The sequence below is a fragment of the Lynx rufus genome, unplaced genomic scaffold, assembly GCF_022079265.1.
Source record: "Lynx rufus isolate CCGP_SWC_20201006 ecotype Redwood Valley unplaced genomic scaffold, mLynRuf1.p SCAF_3, whole genome shotgun sequence".
Classification (NCBI taxonomy): Eukaryota; Metazoa; Chordata; class Mammalia; order Carnivora; family Felidae; genus Lynx; species Lynx rufus.
This window is the reverse complement of record NW_025814845.1, coordinates 105,620,092-105,647,995: the sequence shown is the minus strand read 5'-3', so window position 1 is coordinate 105,647,995 and position 27,904 is coordinate 105,620,092. Positions and strand designations below refer to the sequence as shown.

Genomic DNA, 27,904 nt, shown 5'->3' with positions numbered 1-27,904 from the left:
TTAATCTCCTGATGAACTACCTCCAATATCAATATTAAGGAGTTCTTTAATTTTATCATATAGTACTAACACCAAAGCACCCCCTGTACCACGAAGGATATTGGAGAAGGCACCACGAAAAAATGCATTGATTCCTTCATGTTGGTATATCTTCACAAAGCAGTCTAAAGTTCCTTTATATTGCCGTTCAGCCTCACCACTCTATGTAAAGAAAGACAAATAATTTGTCATTTTAATATCTTTCATCTTTAAAAAAATTTTTTTTAATGTTTATGTTAGAGAGAGACAGAGCAAGCAGGGGAGAGGCAGAGAGAGAGGGAGACACAGAATGGAAGCAGGCTCCAGGCTGTGAGCTGTCAGCACAGACCCAGATGTGGGGCTCGAACCCACGAACTGTGAGATCATGACCTGAGCCAAAGTCAGCTGCTCAACCAAGCCACCCAGGTGCCCCAATATCTTTCATTTGAAGACATATTTTTTTCAGCACTAAGGATAGATTAAATTAACACTGTATTAAGTAAGTATGTTGAGTCAATGGGCATATACTGAATACTGTACCCAGTGGTTGGAGAATTCTCATCTTGAAAACTGACCATATGTTAGGCTTCACAAAGTTCAAAAGATGACATCACATACTATGATTTACCCTCTCACTACTTTGCAATTAAGTGAGAAATCAATAGCAAAAAAGATAACTAGAAAAATATCAAATGTTTGGCTATTAAGAAAAACACATCTGAGAAAATATTTAAAGCCTCATAATAACTACCAAACTCCTTAACTAAAATTAAGCTTGGGTAGTAACTTATAAGGAAATTAATGACTTTGAAATATCAGAAAGGAAAGGCTGAAAATTAATGAACAATCTAAACATTTTTAGAAAATAAACCTAGAGAAAGTAGAAATAAGAACACAGCCCACAGAAATAAAGGAAATAGGAAATAAATATAACAGAAAGTATACAAAGTCAAAGTTATTTACTTGAAATATTTTACTGAAAAATTTCTAGAAACATTATTTGAGGAAAAACAAGAAAGTCTCTAAATTTCTTAGAAACATCAAATGTAACATCACTGCAGATGATCCAGAGATTAAGAAAAAGCAAGATGATATTACAAACAACTTCATGATAATTGAAAACTCAGAAGAAATAGACAAACTCCTAAAAAAGCATAATTTACCAACAGAATAAAAAATAAAACATTGGAATAATACATGAAATTCATTAAAGTAATCCAATTAGTTGCTGAACATCCTCTCTTAGAGAAAACCATGTGTCCAGATGGCTTCAAATGTGATCCCTACTAAATATTCAATGAACATTTAATTCCAATCTTACGGAAGTTATTCTAGAGAAGAGAACAAGTGGAAGACTCCACATGTTTTATGAGGCCTGCATAACCCTGGTACCAAAATTAGACTACGACAGTACAGGAAGGAAAAATTACAAGACCAAATCACTGAAAAAATGCAAAACTCCTAAACAAAAACTAGCAAATCAAACCCAGCTAGAAATATAATACATAATGACCAAGCTGGGTTTATCCCAGGCACGTAAGATTTGTTTAGCTCTGGAAAACAGATTAATGTAATATAATAGGTTAACATATAAAAAATGAAATCATCTTAATAGATATAGGAAAACATGACCACTACTCATGATTAAAAACTACTACAACCCAAAACAGAAAAGAACAGCCATAATATGATAAAGGATAACTACAAAATCCCACAGGTAACATTTTTAAAAATTTTAAACAGATTTACTTTATTTTTTAAATGTTTATTTCTGAGAGAGAGAGAGGGCATTCACACGTACATGAATGGGGGAGGGGCAGAGAGAGGAAGACAAAGGATTCGAAGCAGGCTCTGTACTAAGAGTAGAGAGCCTGATGTGGGGCTCAAATTCACGAACCTGAGCCAAAGTCAGATGCTGAACTGATTGAGCCACGCAGGTTCCCCCAGCTAACATTAATTTATGTAACACTGAAGAATTCAATAAAGGCATAAGATTAGCAAAAAAGGTTGACAGTTATTACTTCTTTAGTATAACACTAAAACAGAAGTCTCAGCCAGTGCAGAAAGGCAAGAAAAGGAAATAAAAAGTGCAAGAATTGGGACACCTGGGTGGCTCAGCTGGTTAAGTGGCTAACTCTTGGTTTCTGCTCAAGTCATGATCTCACGATTTGTGGGATGGAGCCCTGCATCAGGCTCTGTGCTGGTGGCATGGAGGCTGCTTGGGATTCTGTCTCTCTCTCTCTCAAAATAAATAAATAAACATCAAAAAAAATTTTTTTAAAGTGCAAGAATTGATAAGGGGAAGAAACACAGTATTATTCACAGATATACACCTACGTTTAAAAAAATACAACTTCAGAGTGTAGATATAGACTAGTATTTGTAATAGGGTTTAACAAAGTTGCAGAATATAAATGAAAATACAAAAATTAAAGAGTACTATTATGGGCTGCGCTGTGTCCCCACAAAATTAATATACTGAAGTCCTAATCCTCAGTACCTCAGAATGTGACTAAATTTGGATATGGAATCTTTATAAAGGTAATTAAGATTAAATGAGCTTATTAGGGTAGGGCCTAATCCAATTTGCCCATCCTTATCAGAAGAGAAACAGAAAAAAGACCATAGGAAGACACAAGGAAAAAGACAGCCATCTATAAACCAAGGAGAAAGGTCATCAGAAGAAATCAGCCCTGCTGGACTCTTTGATTCAGACTTCTAGCCTCCAGAACTGTGAGAAAATAAATTTCTATCATTTAAGCTACCCAGTCTCTAGTACTTTGTTATGGCAGTTCTAGCAATACACACACATATACCTAAAGCCCTAGGGGTGCCTGGGTGGCTCGGTTGGTTAAGCGTCCGAATATGGCTCAGGTCATGATCCCATGGTTCATGAGTTCAAACCCCACATTGGGCTCTCTGCCGTCAGTGCAGAGCCTGCTTTGGATCCTCTGTCTCCCATCTTTCCATGCCCCTCCACAGCCTCCTCTTTCTGTTTCAAAAAATAAATGAAAATTAAAAAAAAAAGCTTTAAAACTCCATACACCCACAATTTTTTTCTGAATTATTGTGAGAATAAGTGGCAGATTATCATGTCCCTTACCTTCAAACACTTCTATGTGTATTTTCTAAGAATAAGAATATTTTCTTGCATATCCAAAGTACAGTTATCAAAATCAGAAAATATAACATTGATACAGTACTATTTACCTAATCCATAGTCTATATGCAAATTAACTTTCCATTTAAAAAAGTTTTTCAATGTATTAAACTACAGCTAGATATAGATCAAGAGGAAACACAGGAGTAACTAAAAATAGTCTGTGAGTGAAGTAATAATAGGTATGCTTTACCTTTTCAGGTGGCCTAAAGGATTTGTAGACATAAAATGAAGATAATGATAGTAACTACACCTCATGGCATTGTTCTGTCAATTAAATGAGTTGAAGTGCAAAATGCTTAGGACAGTATCTGGGACACAATAAGCACTCTATTACTATTCTAGCTTTCTGGGCTCATTATTTTTAACTGCCCTCATGAAACCTATCATCTAGGTATACTGAACTACTTCTCAAGCCATACCTCTACATATGTTTCCCCTCCTCTGTTTAGAATGTTCTCTCACTATCTAGAGAAAAAAAATCTATTTACAGACATTTAGCTCTCCAACGGGACATCTGATCACTTTAAACATTTAGATATCCATCCCTCTGTTGCATTCCTGGAACCTATGCACATTCAATTTATACCATTAACTGTATGCATTTAATACTATGCTATTAATTTGGAAGCAGATTCTACCTTATTTTGTGTCACCATAACGTAGCATAGATTAGGCACTCAAATATTTGCTAAACAAATGAATGTAGCAAGTAACATCAATAAGCTGGATGTAGCAAAATTTTGATTTGGAGATTTATATTTAGAACATAGATCATTAAAACAAGTTTTCATCCTCAGAGTTAAAAATTATTTCCTTTATTAAAATATACTACAACAAATAATAACATGTCAATGGCTTGTGACAGGGCTTACTGCACTTAACCTAATATTCATTTAAGATTGACATACTCATCCAATCCGTGCCATCCTCCTCCAACCCCTGCCATCCCCCTCCACCTTTCAGATATGTTATAGGAGTGGAAAGAATTTGTATTTTGATAACAAAAGAGGAAGAAACTTTTGCTGGATGAAGTTTGTTTGGAGATAAGAAAGGATACAAGAACACATCATACATTTATTTTTAGTAAATAAAAGAGACATCCTGCCTTTCGGCCACAATTTCTCTAAAATTTGAGTAAGTTTATATTTGAATATCAAAGATATTAGAAAATTCAATTAGGTTCACAAATAATAATATAATACCTGCATCATCATGCGTCTTCTAACTGTGTCAAAGGGATAAGAGAGAATTCCAGAGCATGTGGTCACAGCTTGAGCAATGAAAAAGGAGACAAGAAATGGGGTTTCCTTTGGTTTTGGTAATAAGCCCTAGAAAAGAAAAACATGTCAAGTAACCATCTAAATTTCCAAAATACCTTAAATTCTTAAGTCAAAGAGTAACTCCTATAATGAGAGAGAGTTCAATTATACTTCAAATGCAACAAAACACAGTTTGATTTAATGTGGAAAGATTAATATTAGGAGATCAATAAGAAAGAAGTATGCCATACATGGCTTCACTTTAAAAGCATACCTGAAAGAAAAAAGCATACTTGCTATTATCAGAGATTTGTTATTAACGGCAAACACTAGGAGAGATAGCAGCCAGTGACCAAAAAAGTTCTTCCATGGCTCTTCCTCATAGAGTTAAAAATTAAAGAATGCCTGATATTATCATCAACAGTATTTGATAAGCAGCTTTAAAACTCTAAGCTAGTGAAGAAACACTCCTACATTTCACAACTACTACAGGTGATGATAGAGAAAAGCAGAGGAAGAACACACATAAAATTTTCCATTACTAAATAAACATACATAAAAGCATGTTAATTTCCATTAATTTAATCTGTCTAAAAAATACACACCAAACTAAAAGTAACATGTCCAGACCACAATAAAAATGACCTTCAGAACTGCTGGGTGGTTCAGTCGGTTAAGCGTCATGACTCTTGACTTTGCCTCAGGTCACCATCTCATGATTCATGAAGTGGAGCCCTGAGTCAGGCTCTGGGCTCCATGCTGACAGTGCTAAGCCTGCTTGGGATTCTCTCTCTCCCTCTCTGCCCCTCCCTAACTCACACTTGCTCGCTCTCAAAAGAAACTTAAAAAAAAAATGACCTTCAACAATTATATTATACTAATGAGGGAAAGCAGAAACAATATGTAAAACAAAATTTCTCTGAAGTCTTCATCTTATTTAGTAAGTAATACTGATATTAATTTCATTGCTTCCTTTTGGAAGTGACTGAGAACATGGGATTTTTGCCACTTAACATAAATTACTTAATGATTTCTAGATTGTTTATCTTCAATATGGGGATATTAAAAGCTACCCTAGGAAATTGCAAGAAAACACTTAACAAAGTTCCTAGAACTAAGTAGTAACTCAAAAAATGGTAGCTATAATTACAATCTTCCTCTTTCCTACTTTATGATAAGTGATAATAAAGTGAATGGAAAATCAGAAAACCTGTTAGAAGGTGTCTTTCTATATGCTAAAGATTTGATTATGATGTAAGCCTAATTAGCAGGTTTTCTATTTGTAACACAATATACAGTGAGTTGTTCAGTTGCAAACAGCACAAAAACTTAATGTTTGGGTTTATGCTTTATATGTAAAGTGAGATCCATAATCAAGTTATAATTTAATAAGGTTATGGCAAAGTCATGATTAAACAAAATTCTATAATGTCTCTTATTTCATCATTTATTTTCATTTCCATAATTAAAAGTAAACATATCTGCTGAACAAACTACTCATTAAAACAATAAAAAGAAACAAACCAGGTATTTAATATACAGCAGCTAAAGCCTCAAATTACCTTAACGGTGTCATATGCTCCAAAATAGGAGGCTCGGTACACAATGATGCCCTGAACTGAAACACCAAACCCTTGGTACAAACCAACAATCCCATCTGATTTTGCTATTTTTATAATACAGTCACCTAAACCCTTGAATTGCCGCTCTTCAGGACCTAAAATAAAACCATTTAAAATGTATTAGCAACGTTACATATCAGATAAACACTTTAATCAAAGTAATTAATCTTACAGACTTAAATGATCTGAAACTGCCATTTAGAAATCTTTCTAATAAAAAAGGACACAAATGAAAATCCTCTCATTTGTTTACAGAGAATTAATATTTCAAATAGTATCTTAAAATATTTTAACTGAAAATATTAATCTCTTATAAAAGCAATCTAGGGGTGCCTGGGTGGCTCAGTTAGTTAAGCGTTGGGCTCTTGATTTCAGTTCAGGTCATAATCTCACAGTTCATAGGATCCAGCCCCACATTAGACTCTGTGCTGACAGCTTGGAACCTGCCTGGGATTCTCTCTCTCTCTCTCTCTCTCTCTCTCTCTCTCTCTCTCTCTCTCCCCCTCCCCTTCTCACACACACTCTCTCTCTCTCAAAATAAATAAACTTAAAAAAAAAAAAGCAAATAAAAGCAATATATTTCAACCAATTTGACTTGCCTAAAACATTTCAACAAAATTACCAGAAGCTACTAACTAGGGTTCAGAAAAATAAAATAAAAATACTCCACAACTTACTTAAGTTGAAAAGCAGAAAGACAGACACAGCAAAAAGACAAAGCCAAGAACTAGCAATTTTAAGGATTAATAGTTTAGATGAATTATCATATTTTTCTAGTGTTTGCTGGTTTCATTTTTATTTTCCCTTCACCTAGAACTCCTTTACGATATTTTAAAGTAATTGTATATAGAATATAATCTTTCAAAATAAACTAAATTCTCCCACTTTTGAGAGAAAAATATTACAGAACTGAACTAAAAATAAGAGAGTTTTTTTTTCACTTTCTTAGCAATAACAAGAAAATTTGGACTGCCAGTTAAACATGATAGTTGGAACTCATATTTTCATCTTTATTCAAACTGCTACCCCTTCTGAGACATTTTCTCTGATCACTTATCTAAAACTGATGTCACTCCCTGCTCCCTCAATATTTTTTCATGTCGTTTATTGCTAAATGACAGTATATTTTAGTCATTTATTCATTTTTTTTTCTTACTTGTGTTTTCCCCTTGACCATGAGGTACATGGGCCATGTACCATGAGCTCCATGTTTTATGTGGAGTATCTACATGTGTGTCTCTAATCTCATATCTGAGGCAGGGCCTTGATCACAGAGGTACTCAATAAGTATTTGTCAAATAAATCTCTTGCTTTGAGAAATTCTACTAAAATGGTAATAAAAGAATAAAACAGTTTTAAAGGTATATAGGCAAGAACAGTACAACACAGAATGAAATCCACAAATATCAGCAAGATGGAAAGGAGATGGAAGAGTGGTAACTCACTCAGTAGAGCAGAAAAAGTTGAAACTTACTTTCTTGCAGAGAGAAAAGCAAGCTGTTTTTACCCCAATAACCTCAGAAAGACTTAGAAATTAGAGTATTGCTCTTGAGGTGAAAGCAATGTAACATATGAATGCTCAAAACCTCACCCCCAAGAAGCCAAGTGCCTTACTCCTCTGCCATCCTCAGAACTGAACACAAGGCTCCAGACTGAATGCGGCCAATTGATAGCCCCTACTGGGGCCAGTTCTTCCACAACTGCAGAAAAAAGCCTCACACAAAGATGTATCATTGTGAAATGTCAAGATCATTAGGGACAAAAGGTAATTAAAAAGAAAAGTCACATACAAAAGGATTGGCAGTTAAGAGATTGGTTTCTTGGCGCCTGGGTGGCGCAGTCGGTTAAGCGTCCGACTTCAGCCAGGTCACGATCTCGCGGTCCGTGAGTTCGAGCCCCGCGTCAGGCTCTGGGCTGATGGCTCATAGCCTGGAGCCTGTTTCCGATTCTGTGTCTCCCTCTCTCTCTGCCCCTCCCCCGTTCATGCTCTGTCTCTCTCTGTCCCAAAAATAAATAAACGTTGAAAAAAAAAATTAAAAAAAAAAAAAGAGATTGGTTTCTTAAGAGCAATATTAGAAACAACAGTCCAGAGAAATGTTTTCAAAATTGTGAAAGTGACTTTATTTTTATTTTAATTTTTTTAATGTAAATAAACATTAAGTAAGTAAATAAATAAATTTTTGAGACAGAGCACTAGCAGGGGAGGGGCAGAGAGAGAGGGGGACACAGAATCTGAAGCGGGCTCCAGGCTCTGAGCTGTCAGCACAGAACCCGACACAGGGCTTGAACCCACAAACCGCGAGATCATGAGCTGAAGTCGGACACTTAACCAACTCAGCCACCCAGGCGCCCCAAGAAAGTGACTTTAACCTAGAATTGTAAATATGCTCAAATATTAAGTAAAAGGGTAAAAACAGAGATATTTTTAGACATTCAAGATCCCAATATATCTCCTATCTGCTCAAAAAGCTCAGGAGACTATATAAGAATATAATCTACCAAAATAAGAGTGTAACAAAAACAGAGGAAGGTATGATGAATAAGGACAGAGGCAAAGGGAATCTCTGGGATTAGAACTGTACATGTAACCTAGAGAGGAGCCATAGTTGAAACAGGAATAAATTCAGGGAGGGATCTAAGAGGTGGCTCTCTAGGAAAAAACTGGAAGTTACGAGCCATCTTCATATCTGCTCTTTTGTTACTGCAGTAATGGCCTTCTCCTTCCTTCTTTTGAGGGAAAAGAAAAAAGTAGTAATCTTTAGGCCCTATTATTCTACCATTTGGTTGAGATAAGATTTTTAGAATGTATTTCATGTTGCTATAGTATAACTCTACAATAAATACTTCACTCAAAACGCAAATAAGGAAGAGTAGTATTTTTGAAAATTCTATACCTTTTCCAATATCAGCACCTAATCGGGTTCGGGCAAAGTCTAATGGATAAACTACACATAAGGATGTTGCTCCAGCAGCTCCACCAGAGGCCAGGTTTGCCAAAAACCACCTCCAGAACTGAAACATATTAATTAAAAAGTGGTTATTAAACTATAGAATCTGTTTAAAATTTTTATTTTTATGAAGGTTAAAAAGTCAGATTTTCAAAATGCTTTTATAAAGTAAACATCTATGATAATGCATATCATATTGTGCAAAATATTTCCCTTCATGTTCACAAAGCCTGTTTCCAGGTAGTCTGGGAGATACAGTTTAAATGCTGATACACAGAAATTCCAAGATATTTTAATGGCCTCCAGCAAAAGTAGTCCAAATTAACAAGAGGCCACATAAGATAATTATCTCTTTAGACTATATAAATTTTTTGTCAATAACAGTATTAGGGGGCGCCTGGGTGATTCACTTTGTTGAGCACCTGATGCTTGATTTCGGCTCACATGATTCCAGGGTTGGGGGATTGAGCCCTATGTTGGGCTCTGCGCTGAGCATTGAGCCTGCTTATGATTTTCTCAATCTCCCCCTCTGCCCTTCTCCCCTGCTCACACAGGTGCTCTAACATACATACATGAATGAATCAATCAATGAATCAATGAATAAATAAATATTAGTGTTAGCTATGGCTAAAATGTCAGGTACCTATGGAGGCTTTAGTTATATTCTTTTTTGGTATTGGGGGGGGCAATAATACTTTATAATGCCACAATTTCACTTTGTAATTTTAGTTGATATTAAACAGCTCAAAAGTTAACAGCTCAAAAATATATTATGTTCAACTGCTGACATGAAAACTGGCAGAAATCAATTATAATATAGTTGAGTGGCATGTAAGTTAGGCCTTACTGATCTGGTTCACTTGGGCTATTGAGGTTCTTTTTTTAAAGTTTACTTATTTGGAGAGAAAGTACATGGGCATGCATATGCAAGCGGGGGAGGGTCAGAGAGAGGGAAAAAGAGAATCCCAAGCAGGCTCCATGCTATCAGCACAGAGCCCAACACAAAGCCCAAACTCATGAACTGTGAGATCATGACTTGATCACTGAGCCACTCAGGTGCCCTAAGCTATTGAGGTTCTTTTTGATAAACATTTAAAATGTGCCCTGCTTAGGTCCAGTAAACTTCTTTTTAACATCTAGAGCTTACTGGAGAAGAAAAGAATATTTGAATTGGAGTGGTTATAGAAAACCTAGGGTCCAAGGCCACTGTAACCATTTAAAATACATTAAAATGAATAATATTCTAGTCAGGTTCAGTTTTTTGCTTTATTCTCTGGCTTTTATTTCTAACAATAGTTTTAAGTCTCAGACAGCTTTGGAACTCTTGGCCTAGAAGGACCTTCCCATCATTTTTTTCCTATTTTTTTAAATACAAAAGTTATTGATTTATACTCTAATTCAAATTCAACTTCTTCCATGAAACTTCTGATCTCCAAACCCATTCAAAACTGTATGTAATCATCTCTCTCTCTCCATATACTTCAGCTCTCAGAGAATTAAAGGTGAATCCTATGACCAATATGTAAAATATGTCAACATGTTCCAGATTCTCACTTAAATAGTATTTACAATCACTTTCTTCTATTTGTAAGTATTTGTACTCATCTTACCTCCTACAGACTATAAATTTCTTGAAGTCAGGGTTATTATTTAACAGCTTTATTAAAATATAATACAATTTACCAATGTAAATTCACCATACAATTCAATGGATTGATAGTATGTATATTCATTCAGAACTGTGCAACCATCAGCAGCTTTAGAACATTTTCATCACCCCAAATGCTATACCCATTAGCAGTCACTCCACATCCAACCCATCTCCCTGGGTCCTAGGTAACCATTAAGCCCCTCTCTGTCTCTATAGATTTGTCTATTATAGATACTTCCTACACAAAGAATAACATAGTAGATAGTCTTTCATGACTGGCTTCTTTCATTTAACATAATGTTTTTCAAGGTTCTTCCATGTGGTAGCAAGTATTAGCACCTCATTCTTTTTTATTGACAAATAATATTCCAGTATATGGATTTACATTTTACTTATCCATTCTTCAGTTCATGGACATTTTGGTTGTTTGTATTTTTTTGTGGCCAGAATTTTTTTTTAATGTTTATTCATTTATTTTGAGAGAGTGTGTATGTGCACATCCATGGGGCAGGGCAGAGACAGAAGGAGAGGGAGAGAATCCCCTTCCCGCACATAGTCCGATGTGGGGGTTGAACCCAGGAACCATGAGATCATGACCTGAACCGAGATCAAGAGTCTGAGTCTCACCCAACTGAGCCACCCAGGTGCCCTGATGCCAGGATTCTGAATTTACCTGTTTATTTCACAATACAAGTCATAGGACCTTCCCCAGAATAATAGTAATATATTCAATAAATATTTGTTTAATGAGGTACTAGGAATGCCACATACTATCCTCAGACCCCTATGGCTCCTTTGCAGCAAAACTTACTAAGTTTTGTATGGGTAGCCCTGTTTCCTAATCACCCAGAGACAGTTAGATCAGGAGATTGCATTTGACCCCAAGGTAGCTAATCTATAATCTAGAAGATAATCTGTAACCTGGTAGAAAAAGATGAACAGGGCCAGAGTCTATTTCTTGGGAATGTGACTTTACAGTTCCATGCCAGTTAGCAGTAAGGACAAAAATGGAAAAGTTATTAAATAGCTCTTTTTTTGTCTTTTTTGAGACTGTTTCAAGTTATAGATCCTCTTCCAATAAAAATCACCTATGTATAAACACACTGTTAGTGGTTTAAAGTATTTGTCAAACATGCATGGATCTTAGGAAGGCAGACTGATGTGTTTCTGGGTGGATGATCATATAATTTATTATCCAAACCATGATACTTCTGACAGTGGAAGTGGGGCCTTTGAAAAAATGACACAGACAGACACAACATGGATAAATAGTGTGGCCAACCTTCTGATGGAAGAAAGAAAGAGAGAAGGAGGGAAGAATGAAAGAAGCAAGGAGGAGAAAAGAAGTATCTATGTTGAATGATAATCCTGCAAGTGTTCGTGTAACAAAATCTATCGAGGGATAGATTAAGCTAGTTAAGCTTGCAAATAAAATAGACCCAGAGGAGGTAATTTATTGATTTAAATGAGGGTTTCAGTTATTATAAATTAATAAATTCAGATATTACTATATTGTAAAAGGAGAGGGCAAGGAGAGGAATCAGGGATAGACAAGAAGATGAAATAATCTGAGGGTTCTGGAGGAAAATAATCTTGTTTCTTTTCTCTCTCTCAAGTTTATTTTTTTTATTTCGAGAGAGAGATAGCACAAGTAGGGGAGGAAAGAGAGAGGGAGAGAGAGAGAATCCCAAGTAGACTCTGTGCTGTCAGGGCAGAGCCCAATGTGGGGCTTGAACTAATGAACCTTGAGATCATGACCAAAATCAAGAGTTGGATGCTCAACTGGCTGAGCCACCCCAGTGCCCCAATCTTGTTTATTTTCAACTGTTGACAAATAGATATTGTGTGACCAGACTCAATGATGCACTGAAGAACAAATGCCCTGGAACCGAAGTTCTTTCTAACAGAGCTTGTCTGGGCATGAAGGAAAGCTGGGAGAAGTTCTAATCTTCCCTGTTGATGGTTGTGCTGGAAGCTGCTAAAAGGGGGCAGAGAAACATTCTGTACCCAGGTTCAGCTAAGGTTCACCAAGTCTAGTCACCTTAGCTCAGAGAGGAGTAGAGTTCAATTGAAGAATCTGAATTTGGGAGTGAGGAAGACCTGAACAAATGACTTGGGTCAAGCGCTCTCAGCTCTGAGTCTTGCTTTCCTTACCTGTACAGTTAGGATAAAAATACCTCAAAAGGTGAGGGGAACATTCAATGAAACAATATAAAGCTGAGCTCAATATAGGTGCATAGCTCCCCACAATGGTTATTTTAAAAAAAATTTTTATTTTAAAACAATAGCAGATTCACATGAATCCTAAGAAATAATACAGAGAGAATCTGTAAACTCTCCAACTAATTTCCCCCAATGGTAGTATTCAGCATAACTACAGTAGAGGAAATCAACATTGATAAAAACTTAGACCTTATTCAGATTTCACCCATTTTGCATGCATTCATTTGTGTGTGTACTTAGTTTTATTCAGTGTTATCACATATCCAGTTTCCTGTGACCATCACCAGTCAACAGTTCCATGATAAAGATCCCTCAATGCTATCCTTTTACAGCCACAGCCACCTACCTCAATCCTGGCAACCACTAATATGTTTTCCATCTCAATGATTTTGATATTTCAAGAATTTTATATAAATGGAATCACAGAACAAATAACTCAAGATTGTTTTCTTTCATCCAAAGTTCCTGCATGTATCAAAAGTTTACTCTTTTTTAAAAATTTGTTGTAAAATATATGTAACATAAAATTTACCATTTTAGCTATTTTTAAGAGTATAATTCAGTGACACTAAGTACATTCACAATATCATAAAAATATTTCTACTCTCTACTTCCAGAACTTCATCATCCCAAAATAGAAACTCTGTACCCATTAGATAAAACTCCCCATTTTCTTTCCTCCTGGCCCCTTAATTCTATTTCTTGTCTACGAATTTAATTTGCCTATTCTAGATACCTAAGTGGGATCATACAATATATGTTTTATCAACAGTTTGTTTCTCTTTATTGCTGAGAAGTATTCCATGGTGTGATGTACCATAGTTTTAACTATTCACCTGTTGAAGGACATCTGGGTTAATTCTAGATTTTGATCTATTATGAAATAAGCTTCTGTGAACATGTGCACGCTAGTTTTTGTGTGAATGTAAGTTTTTATTTTCTGGGATAATGCCCAAGGGTATAACTGCTGGGACGTATGATAAGCACATGTTCAGTTTGTAAGAAACTATTGTTCTCTTTCCTAGAGTGGCAGTTATCATTTACATTCCCACCAGCAATATAGGAATGATCTAGCTTCTCTACATCTCCACTCACCAACATCTGGGGTTGTCACTATTTTAGCCATTCTGATAGGTGTGTAGTGCTATCTCATTGTGGTAGATCGATCACTTTAACGTTTATTTATTTTTGAAAGAGAGAGAGACAGAAAGAGAGAGACAGAAAGAGAGAGAGAGAGAGAGAGAGAGAGAGAGAGAGAGAGAGAGAACGAGTGGGGGAGGGGCAGAGAGAGAGAGGGAGACACAGAATCTGAAGCAGGCTCCAGGCTCTGAGCTGTCAGCGCAGAGCCCGACAAGGGGATCGAGCCCACAAGGCATGAGCCGAAGTCAAGACACTCAACCAAGTGAGCCACCCAGGCATCCCACAAAAATCACTTTTAAACTCATATACTATATTTGTTTTTTCTATCTTCCCTACTTCTTTTAAAACCAGGTAAAAAAACCAAAAATACTGATTTTTCTATTTTAATTATTCTTCTTCACTTTAGAGGGGTGGGCAAAGATGAAATAAAATTTTGATGTCCAAAGTCAGAAGTAAAAGGGTCATTAATATCCAAATTTAGTAAATAATACATATTACATTCTTACGTGTGACTGAATACCTTTACATTATAAATAAGATAGGATGTCTTTATAGAAATACTAAAGATGTTCTTACCTCAAGTTCTAATATTTGACATTTATTATAAATACTTAGCAAAGATCAAAGTTAACTTTAAAACTTGTAATGAGATGTTATTTATACTGCTAGGAATAGATGTTAGTAACAAATATTCTGGTTAACTCAGGAGTTAAATTCTCCATTTGGCTTAGTCTTACAGAAATTATCTTTTGGGGGAGGTGGGGTGGGAAGTGTTCAGTAAAGACTTAACTCAGCAAGCCTGCACTGCCCAAACCATTTATATACTGAGATCTTCAGGACCCATCCTTGACCAGTTTCTTCAAGATAACATCTAAGCCCTTAGAAAATTCTGATTAGTTTCTTTGTATGAAAGAAAGCCTTAGGCTTTGGGCCACACCAGACAGTTTATGCTAATATGTGAATTTATGGTGAACACCTGTTTTGTATGCTTGGAACATTGGGCTAACATATGAGTTTGATCTCTTGGGTTAGGGAGTAGTGGCTAGAGTCTGAGTAGTTAAGGACACTCACATTCCTTGCCTATGCAACTGATCTCTCCAAAAAATCCTGGACTCCAATGCTCAAGTGAGCAATCCTATTTGACAACACATCATGTGTATTGTCACACATTGCTACTGGGAGAATTAAGTGCTGTCCATGTGACTCTACTAGGAGAAGACCACTAAAAGCTTGCATCTGGTTTCTCCCAGACTCTATCTGCCTTTTCCCTTTGTTGATTTTAACTATATCCTTTTTGCTGTAAAAAAAAAAACAAAAAAAAAAAAAACAAAAAAAACACAACCAACTCATGAGCATAATAGCTTTTCTGTGTTCTCTGAGTCCTAGTTAATCACTAAAAGTGAAGGTGATCTTGGGGACCTCTGATACAGGTTCTGAGTCAAGAAAAGTTCTAATTATTATAGCTAGCAGCTAAGAAAGACAGGGATATTTTTCTGAGTGCCTATCATCAAGCACAGTACTATGATAATAAGCACTTTAGAAGTAATGTCATCTAAACTTCACCAACTATGAGGGAGGTATTATTTTGTCCAATTTTTAGATGAGGAAAATAAGGATCAGAGACGTGACTTTCAAAACCCACAAAGCTAAATAACACAGTGCCAGGATCCAAATCCAGACATTCTAAGTCTAAAGAATTTTCTTCATTACCTTTATATTTCCCACTACATATTAGATGGTGCAAAGTGCTCCGTAAACATTTCTTAATGAAATATAGACTGTGAAAAAAGGGGAATAAAGGATATACAAGGAAATTAAAGAAGACAGCAACAAACAAATATTCCACAAACAGTTGCTTTTATAAAGAACCCACTAGAGGGCGCCTAGGTGGCTCAGTAGATTAAGCATCTAACTTCAGCTCAAGTCATGATATCACCATTTGTGGATCTGAGCCCCACGTCAGGCTCTGTGCTGACAGCTCAGAGCCTTGAGCCTGTTTCAGATTCTGAGACTCCGAGTCTCAAACTTGTGCTCTGTCTCTGTCTCTCTTTCTCTCAAAAATAAATAAACATTAAAAAAAATTTAAGATTCTCCCTCTCCCCCCTGCCCCTTTCTCCTACTCTCTAAATAAATAGATAGATAGATGGATAGATAGATAGATAGATAGATAGATAGATAGATAGATAGATAAAAATAAAAAGAATCTGCTAGGACAGCTAGATTGGTTGGTTGGCTTTGGCTGGTTGGGGGAAAAAGAAAAAGAGAAAGGAAGAAGGCAAAGATAGACTGTGTAAGGGCAAGGGGAAGACTTTGTAAGGTATTTGAAAGGGAGACCTTAAGAGTAATGTAGGTGGTTTAGTGTATACAGAGGCAACAAAACAAATAGAAACCAAAACAAATGACATATAGCTCATATGAATAGGCAATTTTAAAACTGAAATTTTATAACCAAGGGAGTGATTACCTTGAAAAGAAAAAGCACTTTTTCAATTCAAAAAACAAAGGGGGAGGGTGCCTAAGTTGCTTAGTCGGTAAGCGTCTGACACTTGATTTCAGCTCAGGTCATGATCTCATGGTTGTGAGAGCAAGCACTGCATCGGGTTCTGCACTAGGCATAGAGCCTGCTTAAAATTCTCTCTCTCCTTCTTACTCTACCCCTCCCCAGCTCAAGATTTCATGTGCTCTCTCAAAAAAACCCAAAAAACCAAAAACTAAAAGAAAAAAAAAAAGAATTTTCTACCTTCAATTTATTGCTTCCTGTTTTTGTTTGATTTTCTTCCTATGCATTTTAATCTCAACTAGAGGCTTAGTCATAAAAAAGAAAAAAGAAACAATGTACTTCTTTAAGAAATTAGGGGCGCCTGGGTGGCGCAGTTGGTTAAGCGTCCGACTTCAGCCAGGTCACGATCTCGCGGTCCGTGAGTTCGAGCCCCGCGTCGGGCTCTGGGCTGATGGCTCAGAGCCTGGAGCCTGTTTCCGATTCTGTGTCTCCCTCTCTCTCTGCCCCTCCCCCGTTCATGCTCTGTCTCTCTCTGTCCCAAAAATAAATAAACGTTGAAAAAAAAAAATTTTTTAAAAAAAAGAAATTAAATACCTCAGATATGTAGGAATACATACCTGTCCACTGCTTTAAAAAATTTTTTTAATGTTTATTCATTGTTTGAGAGAGATAGAGAGAGAGAGATGGATTGTGAATGGGGGAAGGGCAGAGAGAGAGAGGGAGACACAGAATCTGAAGCAGGCTCCAGGATCCAAGCTATCAGCACAGAGCCTGACACGGGGCTTGAACTCATAAACTGAGAGATCATGATCTGAGCTAAAGTCATATGCTTAACTGACTGAGCTGCCCAGGCACCCCTTTTATTAGAGGGAGAGAGATAAAGGGAGAGGGCACACATGCATGCAAGCTGGGGAGAGGGGCAGAGGGAGAAAGAGAGAGAACCTTAGGCAGGCTCCATGCTCAGTGCAGAGCCTGATGTGGGGTTGATCCCAGGACCCTGGGATCACGACATGACCCAAAAATCAAGAGTTGGATGCTCAACTAACTGAGCCACCCAGGAACCCCTGTTGACTACTTTTTTTTGCTGAACTTTCCTAATGCAGTAGAACAGTGATTATACCATGTAAGTTATATTAAAATTAACACTTATTCAGACAAATATTATCTTGGGACAAAAGATCCTTTAGTTATTAAAATCGTGTTAAGAGATTTAGAGAAACTTGTAAAAAATGTAATTCTATGTTTCTCAAATATAGTTTCTATAACATAATACATATCGATATGTTAAAAGTTACTATGTCTTAATTACTATTTCTTCTACCACTTTAGCACCTCCTCCCCAAGTAAAATATCACAGGTTAAGACAAATGCAACTATTTCTTAGAAAATGATAGATATTAAAATGTACTTACTGGGCGCCTGGGTAGCTCAGCTGGCTAAACATCTTACTCTTGATTTTGGCTCAGGTCATGATCTCAAGGTTTGTGACATTAAGCCCAGCATCAGGCTCCAGTGCAAAGCCCGCTTGGGATTCTCTCCCTCTACCCTTCCCTGTTCACACTCTTGTGCACACGCTTTCTCTCAAAAATAAATAAATAAACCTAAAAAAATGTACTTACCTGTTTTTCTTTATTAACTCCAGACATGAAAAGTTGTTTGTATTTGTCCTTAAAAGCAAAGTTTAGAGCTTGTGTTGGAAAATACCGGATAACATTTGCCAAATTGCCACGCCAATAACTGAAGAAACCTACCAAAAAACAAAAACAAAAACAAACAAAAAACATAGTAAATATAAATTTGTATTATTTAAAAATTCCCATAGTTTTAACAAACTTAGTTATTTGAACTATCTAAAATTTATACTCTTTCTCATGAGAAAAAATTAAGTTTATGTGTGAATCCACTGAAGAAAACAGGCAGTGTTAACTCCATGTGCCCCATTCCAATTTTGTTAATTTCCAATAAAAAGCCTTAAATACCCCAAAACCTATGGAAAGTATTATCAGTTGAATACAGGGCTTTCTCCTAGTAGAAAAACAGAGCTCACCAGTATTTGTCAGAGAAGCTAGTAACCCTTAGCCTCATTTCCAAATCATGACATACAATTCCTATTATTAGAACAGAATTGGTTTGTGTACATACATATGAGAATGAGAAAGCTGTTAAGAGTCTAAAGTATCCTCACCTTTATGTTCTGGAACCTAGCCAGAAAAGGGATCAATTTACAATTCAAGGCAGTCTCCAGAGGCCTGATGGAGAGGTTAGAGGAAACTTTCCAGGCCAATAATCTTCCCACTTCAAATCTCCATGGATTGACCAATCCTTAAAATTCAGTCATTGTGTTACCCCTATAATTCGCAACTACCTTTAAAATCCAGAACCGATCTAGAATACAACAGGCTATCTCTTAAGTAGCCATAGTTGTGTCTACTAGATTACAAATTGTCCAATGGTTTGATCCTGCTACTTTGAATAGGATACCTCTAGTCCAAACTTGGAGAATACCCAGAATCAGTCTTCTAAAGATAAAGATTCAAATGAAAATAATCTCTGTTGACTGGGCTGATGTTCAGAAATTGAAAGTTATATTTATTTGCTAAATAAGAAAGTCTGCTTTGTGGGGGGAAAAAAAGAATCTTGGTGAGTCCCAAACTGCATATAAAGCAATTACACAAAGATAATTAAGAAACATATTTAATAGCTAAGAAATAATCTGAGTATTCACAATTGATTCAGTCTCTACTAGGACATTTAACATGTAATGGTACTGAGTGCTTCCTAAGTACTTAGTATGTGCTGGCACAGGACCAAGACTGTATATTTCATTTAATCACCACATTATGCTTATGATATAGACTCTCCTACAGTACCCATTTTATACATGCACAAAGTGAAGCTTTAAAAGTTTAAAAACTAAGGGGGTGCCTAGTGACTCAGTCGGTTAAGCATCTCTTGATTTCGGCTCAGGTCATGATCTCACAGTTCGTGAGGTAGAGCACTGCACTGGGCTCTGTGCTGATAGTGTGGAACCTGGTTGGGATTCTCTCTCTCTCTCCTTCTCTCTCCGGGATTTAAATTGAAAAAAAAATTATTTGTTTAAAAAAAAAAAACTGAGTTTAGAAAAAGTGTCATATAGCCAAAGATATTAGAATTTCCATTTTATACATGGTCCTTAAATATTAATAGTCATTTTGAAAATGGTTGACCCATGGGCGCCTGAGTGGCTCAGTCGGTTGAGCGTCCGACTTCGGCTCAGGTCATGATCTCATGTGTGGGTTTGAGCCCCGTGTCGGGCTCTGGGCTGACAGCTCAGAGCCTGGAGCCTGCTTCAGATTCTGTGTCTCCCTCTCTCTCTGCCCCTCCCCCACTCATGCTCTGTCTGTCAAAAATAAATAAACATTAAAAAAAAAATTTTTAGGAAATGGTTGACCCAGCTGAATGGTACTGAAATATTATGGGTTTTAGATTATAAGTTATTAGTCATAATTCTATAATTATGATTATAGTCTGAATTAATACCTCACAAAACAGTGTCATATTTAAGAGCAGTATAAAGGATTGTAACTTTGGCTAATGAATTGTATATAAATGGAAGATTTTGGAAAGACATCTGGAAATTAACATGAGAGCATAACATAGCACTGGATTTATGATTAAAAAGGTTTGTTACAGTTGGCTGAAGAATATGTTCTTTTTAGGAACCCTTTTGCACTGCTGGTAGGAATGCAAACTGGTACAGCCACTCTGGAAAACAGTATGGGGGTTCCTAAAAAAATTAAAAACAGAACTACCCTACGACCCAGGAACTGCACTAGTAGGTATTTATCCAAAGGATACAGGAGTGCTGATTCGAAGGGGCACATGCACCCCAATGTTTACAGCAACACTATCAACAATTGTCAAAGTATGGACAGAGCCCAAATGTCCACCAACTGATGAATGGATAAAGAAGATGTGGTATAGAGATACAATGGAATATTATTTGGCAATCAAAAAGAATGAAATCTTGCCATTTGCAATAATGTGGATGGAACTAGAATGTATTATGCTAAGCAAAATAGGTCAGAGAAAGACAAATATCATGATTTCACTCATGTGGGATTTAAGATACAAAACAGATAAACATAAGGAAAGGGAAGCAAAAATAATACAAAAACAGAGAGGGAGACAAACCATAGAGTCTCTTAATGATAGAGAACAAACTGAGGGTTGCTGGCAGGGTGCTGGGTGGGGGGGAAGGGCTAAAGGGGTGAGGGTCATTAAGGAGGACACTTGTTGGGATGAGCACTGGGTGTTATATGTAAGAGATGAATCACTAAATTCCATTCCTGAAATTATTACACTATATGTTAACTAATTTGGATTTAAATTTTTAAAAAAATGAATGCATCCTTTTTAGCAAAATTGCATTTGCATGAAAAAAACCTAGAAAATTCATCAAAACACAGGCCAATGTCTCAATGAAAATCTAGAAACAAATAAATCCCTAGAAGTATACCAGGAAAACTGGCAGCTCTTAACGGGTTATATCTGAAAAAAAATATAATCTCACATACATAAAATACTTTTGCATATATTTCACAGAACTCATGGATTCCTTGAAGCTACAGTGTCAGGTTAAGAACTCCTGTTTTAATCTTTTTCCATAGATCACCCTTAAAAACTTTATTCTTATTCCTTTCTTTGCATTTCACTGCTGTACCATGCTTTTAGGAACTTCAGTGTCCCTGCTAAGAGTGCAAAGGGAGAGAAACCTCGAAGTGAAATTCTGAATGCATTTTCTATAGGAATGTTATTTCTGGGGGCTAGGTTTCAGGGTTTTATTCATCTATAGTACACTAGGTACCTACGTAAGTTTCCTCAGAAAGATTACAAAAACCTACTCTATGTATAATGCAAGTTTATATCAAAGACACTCATTTATAAATGAATACCAGGAATACATGCTTGTAAATTTAGGGAAGTATACATACTTATTAAAGAGTTAAAACTTATTGAGCACTAACTGCAACAGACACATGGTTGAATATTTTACAGGCATGATTTTGTTTAACTCTCACAACTATCATATCAGGTAGGTACTATTATTATACCCAGTATATAACTGGGGTGATTGAGGCTGAGATAGGTTAAATAAAAACTGCTGAAGGTCACAAGGTGAGGAAAAGGCTGGGACTTGATTCCAGAATCCAACTCCAAACCTAGATCTATTAAATTTCTACTGCCTCTCTATAAAAATCCATTCTGGATAAAAATAGTATTTTTTGGTCAGATAATCCATTCTAGATAAAAACCAGTATTTTTGGTCAGAAAAAAACAAGAGAAAAGGATGATGCAAATGTAGGGGTATTTTGATACTCTCTAGTCATACAGAATAAAAGGGCAATTTCCTAAGATATAATCACAAAATTGGTAGGGAAAAACATAGTGATTGTGGTATCTTTCTTTGCTAATAACAAAATATCTAAGTTTTTGACTTAATTGCTAAGAAAAAAATAATTTCTTCAAAATTTAAGGCTGAGAGGGGCACCTGGGTGGCTCAGTCAGTTAAGTGGCTGACTTCAGCTCATGTCATGATCTCGCGGTCTGTGAGTTCGAGCCCCGTGCGAGGCTCTGTGCTGACAGCTCAGAGCCTGGAGCCTGTTTCAGATTCTGTGTCTCCCTCTCTCTCTGACCCTCCCCCGTTCATGCTCTGTCTCTCTCTGTCTCAAAATAAATAAATGTTTTAAAAAAAATTTAAGGCTGAGAAAAAACCATCATGAACTTAATTCTGAGAAAATAATTAAGAATTAAAATGGAACAGGGGCACCTGACTTCGGTTCAGGTCATGATCTCACAGTTTGTGAGTTCAAGCCCTGCATCAGGCTCTGTGCTGATCGCTCAGAGCCTGGAGCCTGTTTCAGATTCTGTGTCTCCCTCTCTCTCTGCCCCTCTTCTGCTCACACTGTCAATCTCTCTCAAAAATAAATAAACATTAAAAAAACACATTTAAATAAAAGAATTAAAATGGAACAAACAAATGAACTTGGGGGAAAAGAGAAGGAGAGGCAAACCATAAAACAGATTCAACTATCGAGAAAAAGCTAGACATGGTGGAGGGATGGGTTAAATGGGAGTTGGGTATTAAGGAGGGCCCTTGCTGTGATGAACACTGGGTAGTGTATGTAATTCTACACCTGAAACTAATATTACACTGCATGTTAATAAACTGGAATTTAAGTAAATACTTGAAACAAACAAAAGAATTAAAATATAGACCTGATGGGAAAATGAGAAAAAGTTACTGGTCAACTTATTAGCCAAGCCATGATAATGCTAAACATGTTTGGGTATATATATTCTAGACTGGTGTGCTACTACATGTTTTGACAATATGCCTATCAGTAAAAACTATGTAAGGCTGACTCTCAAATATGTACACATTAAAAAGATTATATATATTTTCTACTATACTACTCTGCTATGCACATTTGTAAAAATACCCAAAATAGAAATTAAAGGATGTAAAGATTCTTCATTTAAAAACCTTTTATTTGGTACCTAGTACATAGTGGACCTGCTAGGGATAGCACTAAGGACCAAATTTCTTGGGTTTATGGAGCTTATATTTTAAGGGAGAGAGACCAGGGAGACAGACTATGAACAGATAAATATGTCAAGTGGCTTTAAGAACAAAAATAATATGTGGACATGAAGATTGAGGAGGGGCTATTTACATAGGGCAGTTGGAGAAAACTTCTAGATAGGAGATATTAGAGAATAACTTAGCATTCATTTAAACAATTAAACAATATATTTAGATATCTTGCTAATTATGATGTTTTCACACCATTATTTGCTATTATCTCAAAGCACCCTTGAGGTGAGGTTCATTCTTAAGAATAAAATAAAATAAAATATTTTTAAAAATGTTAAAGAATAGTGTACATGAATATATATTTCAAATAGTCTTCTTGATACTTTCAAATATTCAAACAGTCTTCTGTCTCTCTAAATCCAACTGAGCAAACATAAACTATGTTTATTACATAATAATTGAGAAAGGGTGCCTGTCAGCCCCTCTTTAGTATGCAATTCATTTTCTTTTTTTCAGAATGCCTTAGTGTCTTAGGATTTCTAACTGACATTTGGCCCAAGCATAGATACCAGTGCCAATTCATATACCAAATATTAGTAATGTTTATGTTTACTTTCCCATTTTATTTAAAATGATGTCTAGTATTTTCTTTCCATATCCCAAACCACTGTCTTCAAGATATAAAAAACCTCATAGCCAGAAACTCCTAAAAGAGGAAAGAGAGATCTGGTAGATGCTTAAAAATGAGCTGCCTAGATCAGATCTTTAAAATATTTGTTTACCATATATGAAATAAAACAATTATTTTTTAAAAAACAATTACTTTAAAATATTCTTACACATATGCCTATTGTGCCCAGTGAAAAATTATAGCACAGACACCAAAATGTTACCTGTGGGGATTTCAGTGGTGAGTTGTTTTACTTTTTGATTCTTTATATTTTCTAATTTTCTATAACATGAATTTTTCATGTAATAAATGTTTAAACAGTACTAAATAAGAGTATGCATACAAAGTTTGAAGGTCCCACAAACAGCTAAAGCATAGAGTAAATCTTTAAGAACAGCATCAGTCAAGATAAATCCAGAAGCTTTTACAAGCCAAGGAAAGCTTATAGGGTGTAGAAAGATACCCAAAGAGATGTTGAAAGCTAAGTCCAGAGATTTAAAATGAAGAGATCTATCCTTGGTGTAGAAAGAAAGCAGAGATAAGTAAGAAGATAGTGAGAGACCATCTACTTGTGCCTTATGGGTTCATGTCTCTCAAGTTCATTTCATGTTGCCTAAAGAAAGGAAAAATTATCAGTAAAATTAGAGGAAACATGAAACACAAGAGAAACCTCAGAGCATTTGAGATGAGGATGTGCCTTGACTTTCAAAAAAGGGACAGGAGGTAAATTCCAGAAAATAACAATTTCAGAACTTCATTGCCCAGTAAAATTCCAGAATGATCTACCCTAGTGATTCTCAACCTTACCAGTCTCAAGTCCTCTATATAGAATAAATATTTAACATTACTTCCTTTAGGATCTAGAAATAGAAGTCAAACACTGTGACTTCTTCAACAATTTTTTAAAAATCCATATAATGCCCTCTCTACCACACAGGAAGAGAAAAGAAACGCATTTTAAATAAAATAGGGATTATATTTTATTTTTTAAATGTTTACTTATTTTGAAAGAGAGAATTGTACTGAGAGCTGTTCACCATTGTGAAAGCTCATGTCACCATGAATGCTTACACACGAGTGGGGGAGGAGCAGAGAGGGAGAGAGAGAAGCCCAAGCAAGCTCCACACTCATTTAGTTCCTGACGTGGGGCTCCATCCCACAACCATGCGATCATGACCTGGACCAAAATCAAGTGTCGGACGCTTAAACGACTAAGCCACCCAGGTGCCCCTAAAATAGGCATTTTAATTAGTAAATTGGTGAGGCATGAACACACCACAAAATTGTCAGATGCTTGCTTCCAGTTAATAATGAATGTTATACTTTAGATACCATTAACATTTCTTTTAAAAGGGCTTAATAAATATATTTGTGTATATGTATATATAATGATCATGAATTCAGTAGTTACAAATGAAGATGATGCTTAAGTGGTGATCAAATATCACCAGAATTGGTAACTAAGTTTTTACAATGGTGAACACCTTTCAGTACAATTCTTTAAAAAATTTTTTTATTGTTTGTTTTTGAGAGACATAGAGACAGAGAGAGAGAGAGATCAAGTGCAAGCAGGGAGAGACAGAGGGAGACACAGAATCCAAAGCAGGCTCCAGGCTCTGACCTGTCAGCACAGAGCCCAACGCAGGGCTCAAACTCACAAACTATGAGTTCATGACCTGAGCTGAAGTTGACAATGGACTGAGTCACCCAGGCACCCCCTCTCAGTACAATTCTTAACAAAACAAAATACAATAGTCTTTCTACTCACAAGGTAGTTGAATTACTGAATCAGTATATATGGAAACTATGTCCCAGACAGTTTGTGTTTACGAGTAAATCAGAGTTAGGTTCTAAGCTTAGAAAATCATAAACAGGTTTTACTACTACATGAATGTCTAGTGGGAGAAGTGAGCCATTTAGGTTGCAGAATAAGTGTTTGTTGCACAGGACTGGCCATGTACAGCAGCAGAATGTTTAGCATCCCTGGATTTTGCCTTTTATATCATTGCAATTATGTATTATACCCTTCTATCTTTGTGCTAAACAAAGAATTCCCTCCAAGTTTGTAAAAATGCCCCTAGATGGCAATATTATCCCTGTTGTGAATTACTAGTCTCTTAGCATAGGATATACCATGGAGTGTGTATTCATAACAAGGCCTTGTTTATAAGAACATAAAACATCTTAAAGTTCTGCTTATGATCATCTCATTGGAGGGTAAAGAAAGCAAGCACTAGAATACTATTTAGAATGATCTCAATTTACAAGAGCCATATTGAATATGTTTAGGTTTAAATATTCTTTAAAACAGTTAAAATATAAAATAAATTAGCACTGATCAGCACAACCTGACTAGAATATTTAACTTTACCTGACTAAATATTTAAAGCAGATTAGCTAATAATAAAGAGTCCCCTACTTCTGTGAAGAAGTCTTAGGATATAAACCAAGTGGAGATAGGTTCCTACCTTTCTTGTAAAAACCTTGGGGGAAACGGGAAGCTTACAAATGGGAGTGGAGAAATGTGAAGCACTATGAAAGATCTGAGCTCAGCTCTCCAGGTGAGTATCCTAAATTTACAGCTTAGATGATGCCTTAAGAGTTACACACCAAAAAAACCCAAAAAACAAAAAAACAGAAACAAAAAACAGTTACACTCCACCCTAAATACCACACCCAACAGGCCTAGAGGAGTTGTAACTACATCTCTGGGGAGAGAATGGTTTTCTCATGGGAGAGTAACCTGGCATAGACTTAGGAGTAGAAGAAAGGGCAGGCCCTGGAGTTGAAGCCACTCCTTGTTCAGGCTACACAATAAACAGGCCTATTGCCTTTTTAAAGTTCTTGTTGAGTTTTCAACTGAATACAACTACATGGGTGATTTATAGAAGATTTTTGATAAATTTATCCTCTTATCTACTTAGCTAACTTAAGAGCAATTCTGCAACAGAAGGGTATTTAATGGTTAACAAAACGCTTTATTTATCCCTTGAAATCATTTCGGTATCACTGGAAAAAAACCTTTACAATGAAAAAAAAATCATAATTTTAATTAAGGCAGGGCTGATACAAAAAGAAAAACTGGTAATGTTATTCTCGTCTTTATTTAAAATTTTGATATTTTGCTCACTTTGGATTTTTCAAATTAACTTTGATTTTTTAAAATACTGCACTAAAATATCATTTGTCTTTACTGAGTTTTGGGGTACCCTCCTCCAATTTGTGCACGGGTGAATGCCTCTTTAGTTTCAGCCCTGGTCTTCAGTAGTTCTGAAGAATGAACAGAACCTCTTTTCACTCAATAGGTAGCAGAGTATTGGGAGGCTCCTACACTACCATATTTGGAGTACTTCTAAGAATATTATTTCAACAAATATTTAAGCAACTTAAAGCGCCTGTTAACATGCCTAATGTCATCTCCCTCAATCCTGGGAGGTCAACCATTTTCCTTCTGACCCAGGCACAACTACAGCAAGGTGTAAATCCCGATGTGAAGGAGAAACTTAAGCGAAAAAAGAGAATGTGGTGGCCTCTCCTACCCAGGACTGGTCACGTTACAGCCCTTCCTGGCTCTGGAAAGGGGAGCATCTTAGGTTGGCTAAGAAACTGAACTGTCAACGGTATAGAAACAAACGCATCACGGACAGGCACATCTGTGGTGCAGTCACCCACTGCCGCCCCTCTCCCCTTTTCCAGCAAGCTGACCCAGACCGGGAAAGGTTGGCACGGTGGCCTCTGGTACGCACCCTGCTCGCGGGGAATCCGCACCAGGCAATCCACCATGCCTTTGTACTGAGACTCGGCGCTGATCTGTCGGGACGACGCCTGCACCTGCAGCAGCAGCTTCACCCGCTCGATGGGCGCCACGGCTGTCTTGGACACAGCCGCTGCGACCCCGCCGGCCAGTAGGTCCTTCCCGAAGGACACGGGGTCAAAGAGCCGCTTTTCCGACTTCTTCCCCTGCCTCCCCTTCGGAGGTTCACGCTGCATGGTGGGAGGACGGCGGTAAAAATGGGCAGCAGCACAAGGAAAAAAGCCTGAGAGAATCTACGAAGGGAAGCCTAAAACCGCTTCAGCTTCGTCCTGGCGGGAAGGCGACGCTCAGGTTGCCGCGAGATCGGCGCGCCAGGGCC

The 27,904-nt window shown here is 36.7% G+C and overlaps 1 protein-coding gene across 1 annotated transcript; it reads right to left on the bottom strand.

Moving 5' to 3' along the window:
• SLC25A31 (solute carrier family 25 member 31) lies at positions 1–27,761 on the bottom strand. The gene is made up of 6 exons (XM_047092158.1): positions 27,518–27,761; positions 18,144–18,271; positions 8,957–9,074; positions 6,003–6,157; positions 4,384–4,509; positions 1–201 (listed from the first exon to the last, which is right to left on the bottom strand). Exons 1-6 carry the CDS (start codon positions 27,759–27,761, stop codon positions 1–3), a joined length of 972 nt encoding a protein of 323 aa, XP_046948114.1.
• Positions 27,762–27,904: the final 143 nt, after the last annotated feature.

Excerpts from the sequence above, each read along its gene's own strand:
- SLC25A31 (XM_047092158.1), bottom strand. The coding sequence starts at position 27,761 with ATGCAGCGTGAACCTCCGAAGGGGAGGCAGGGGAAGAAGTCGGAAAAG. Across the intron at positions 9,075-18,143 it reads GAGTTAATAAAGAAAAACAG|TTCTGGAGGTGGTTTTTGGC; the intron begins GTAAGTACATTT and ends AATATGTTTCAG. Across the intron at positions 202-4,383 it reads GAAGACGCATGATGATGCAG|AGTGGTGAGGCTGAACGGCA; the intron begins GTATTATATTAT and ends TTCTTTACATAG.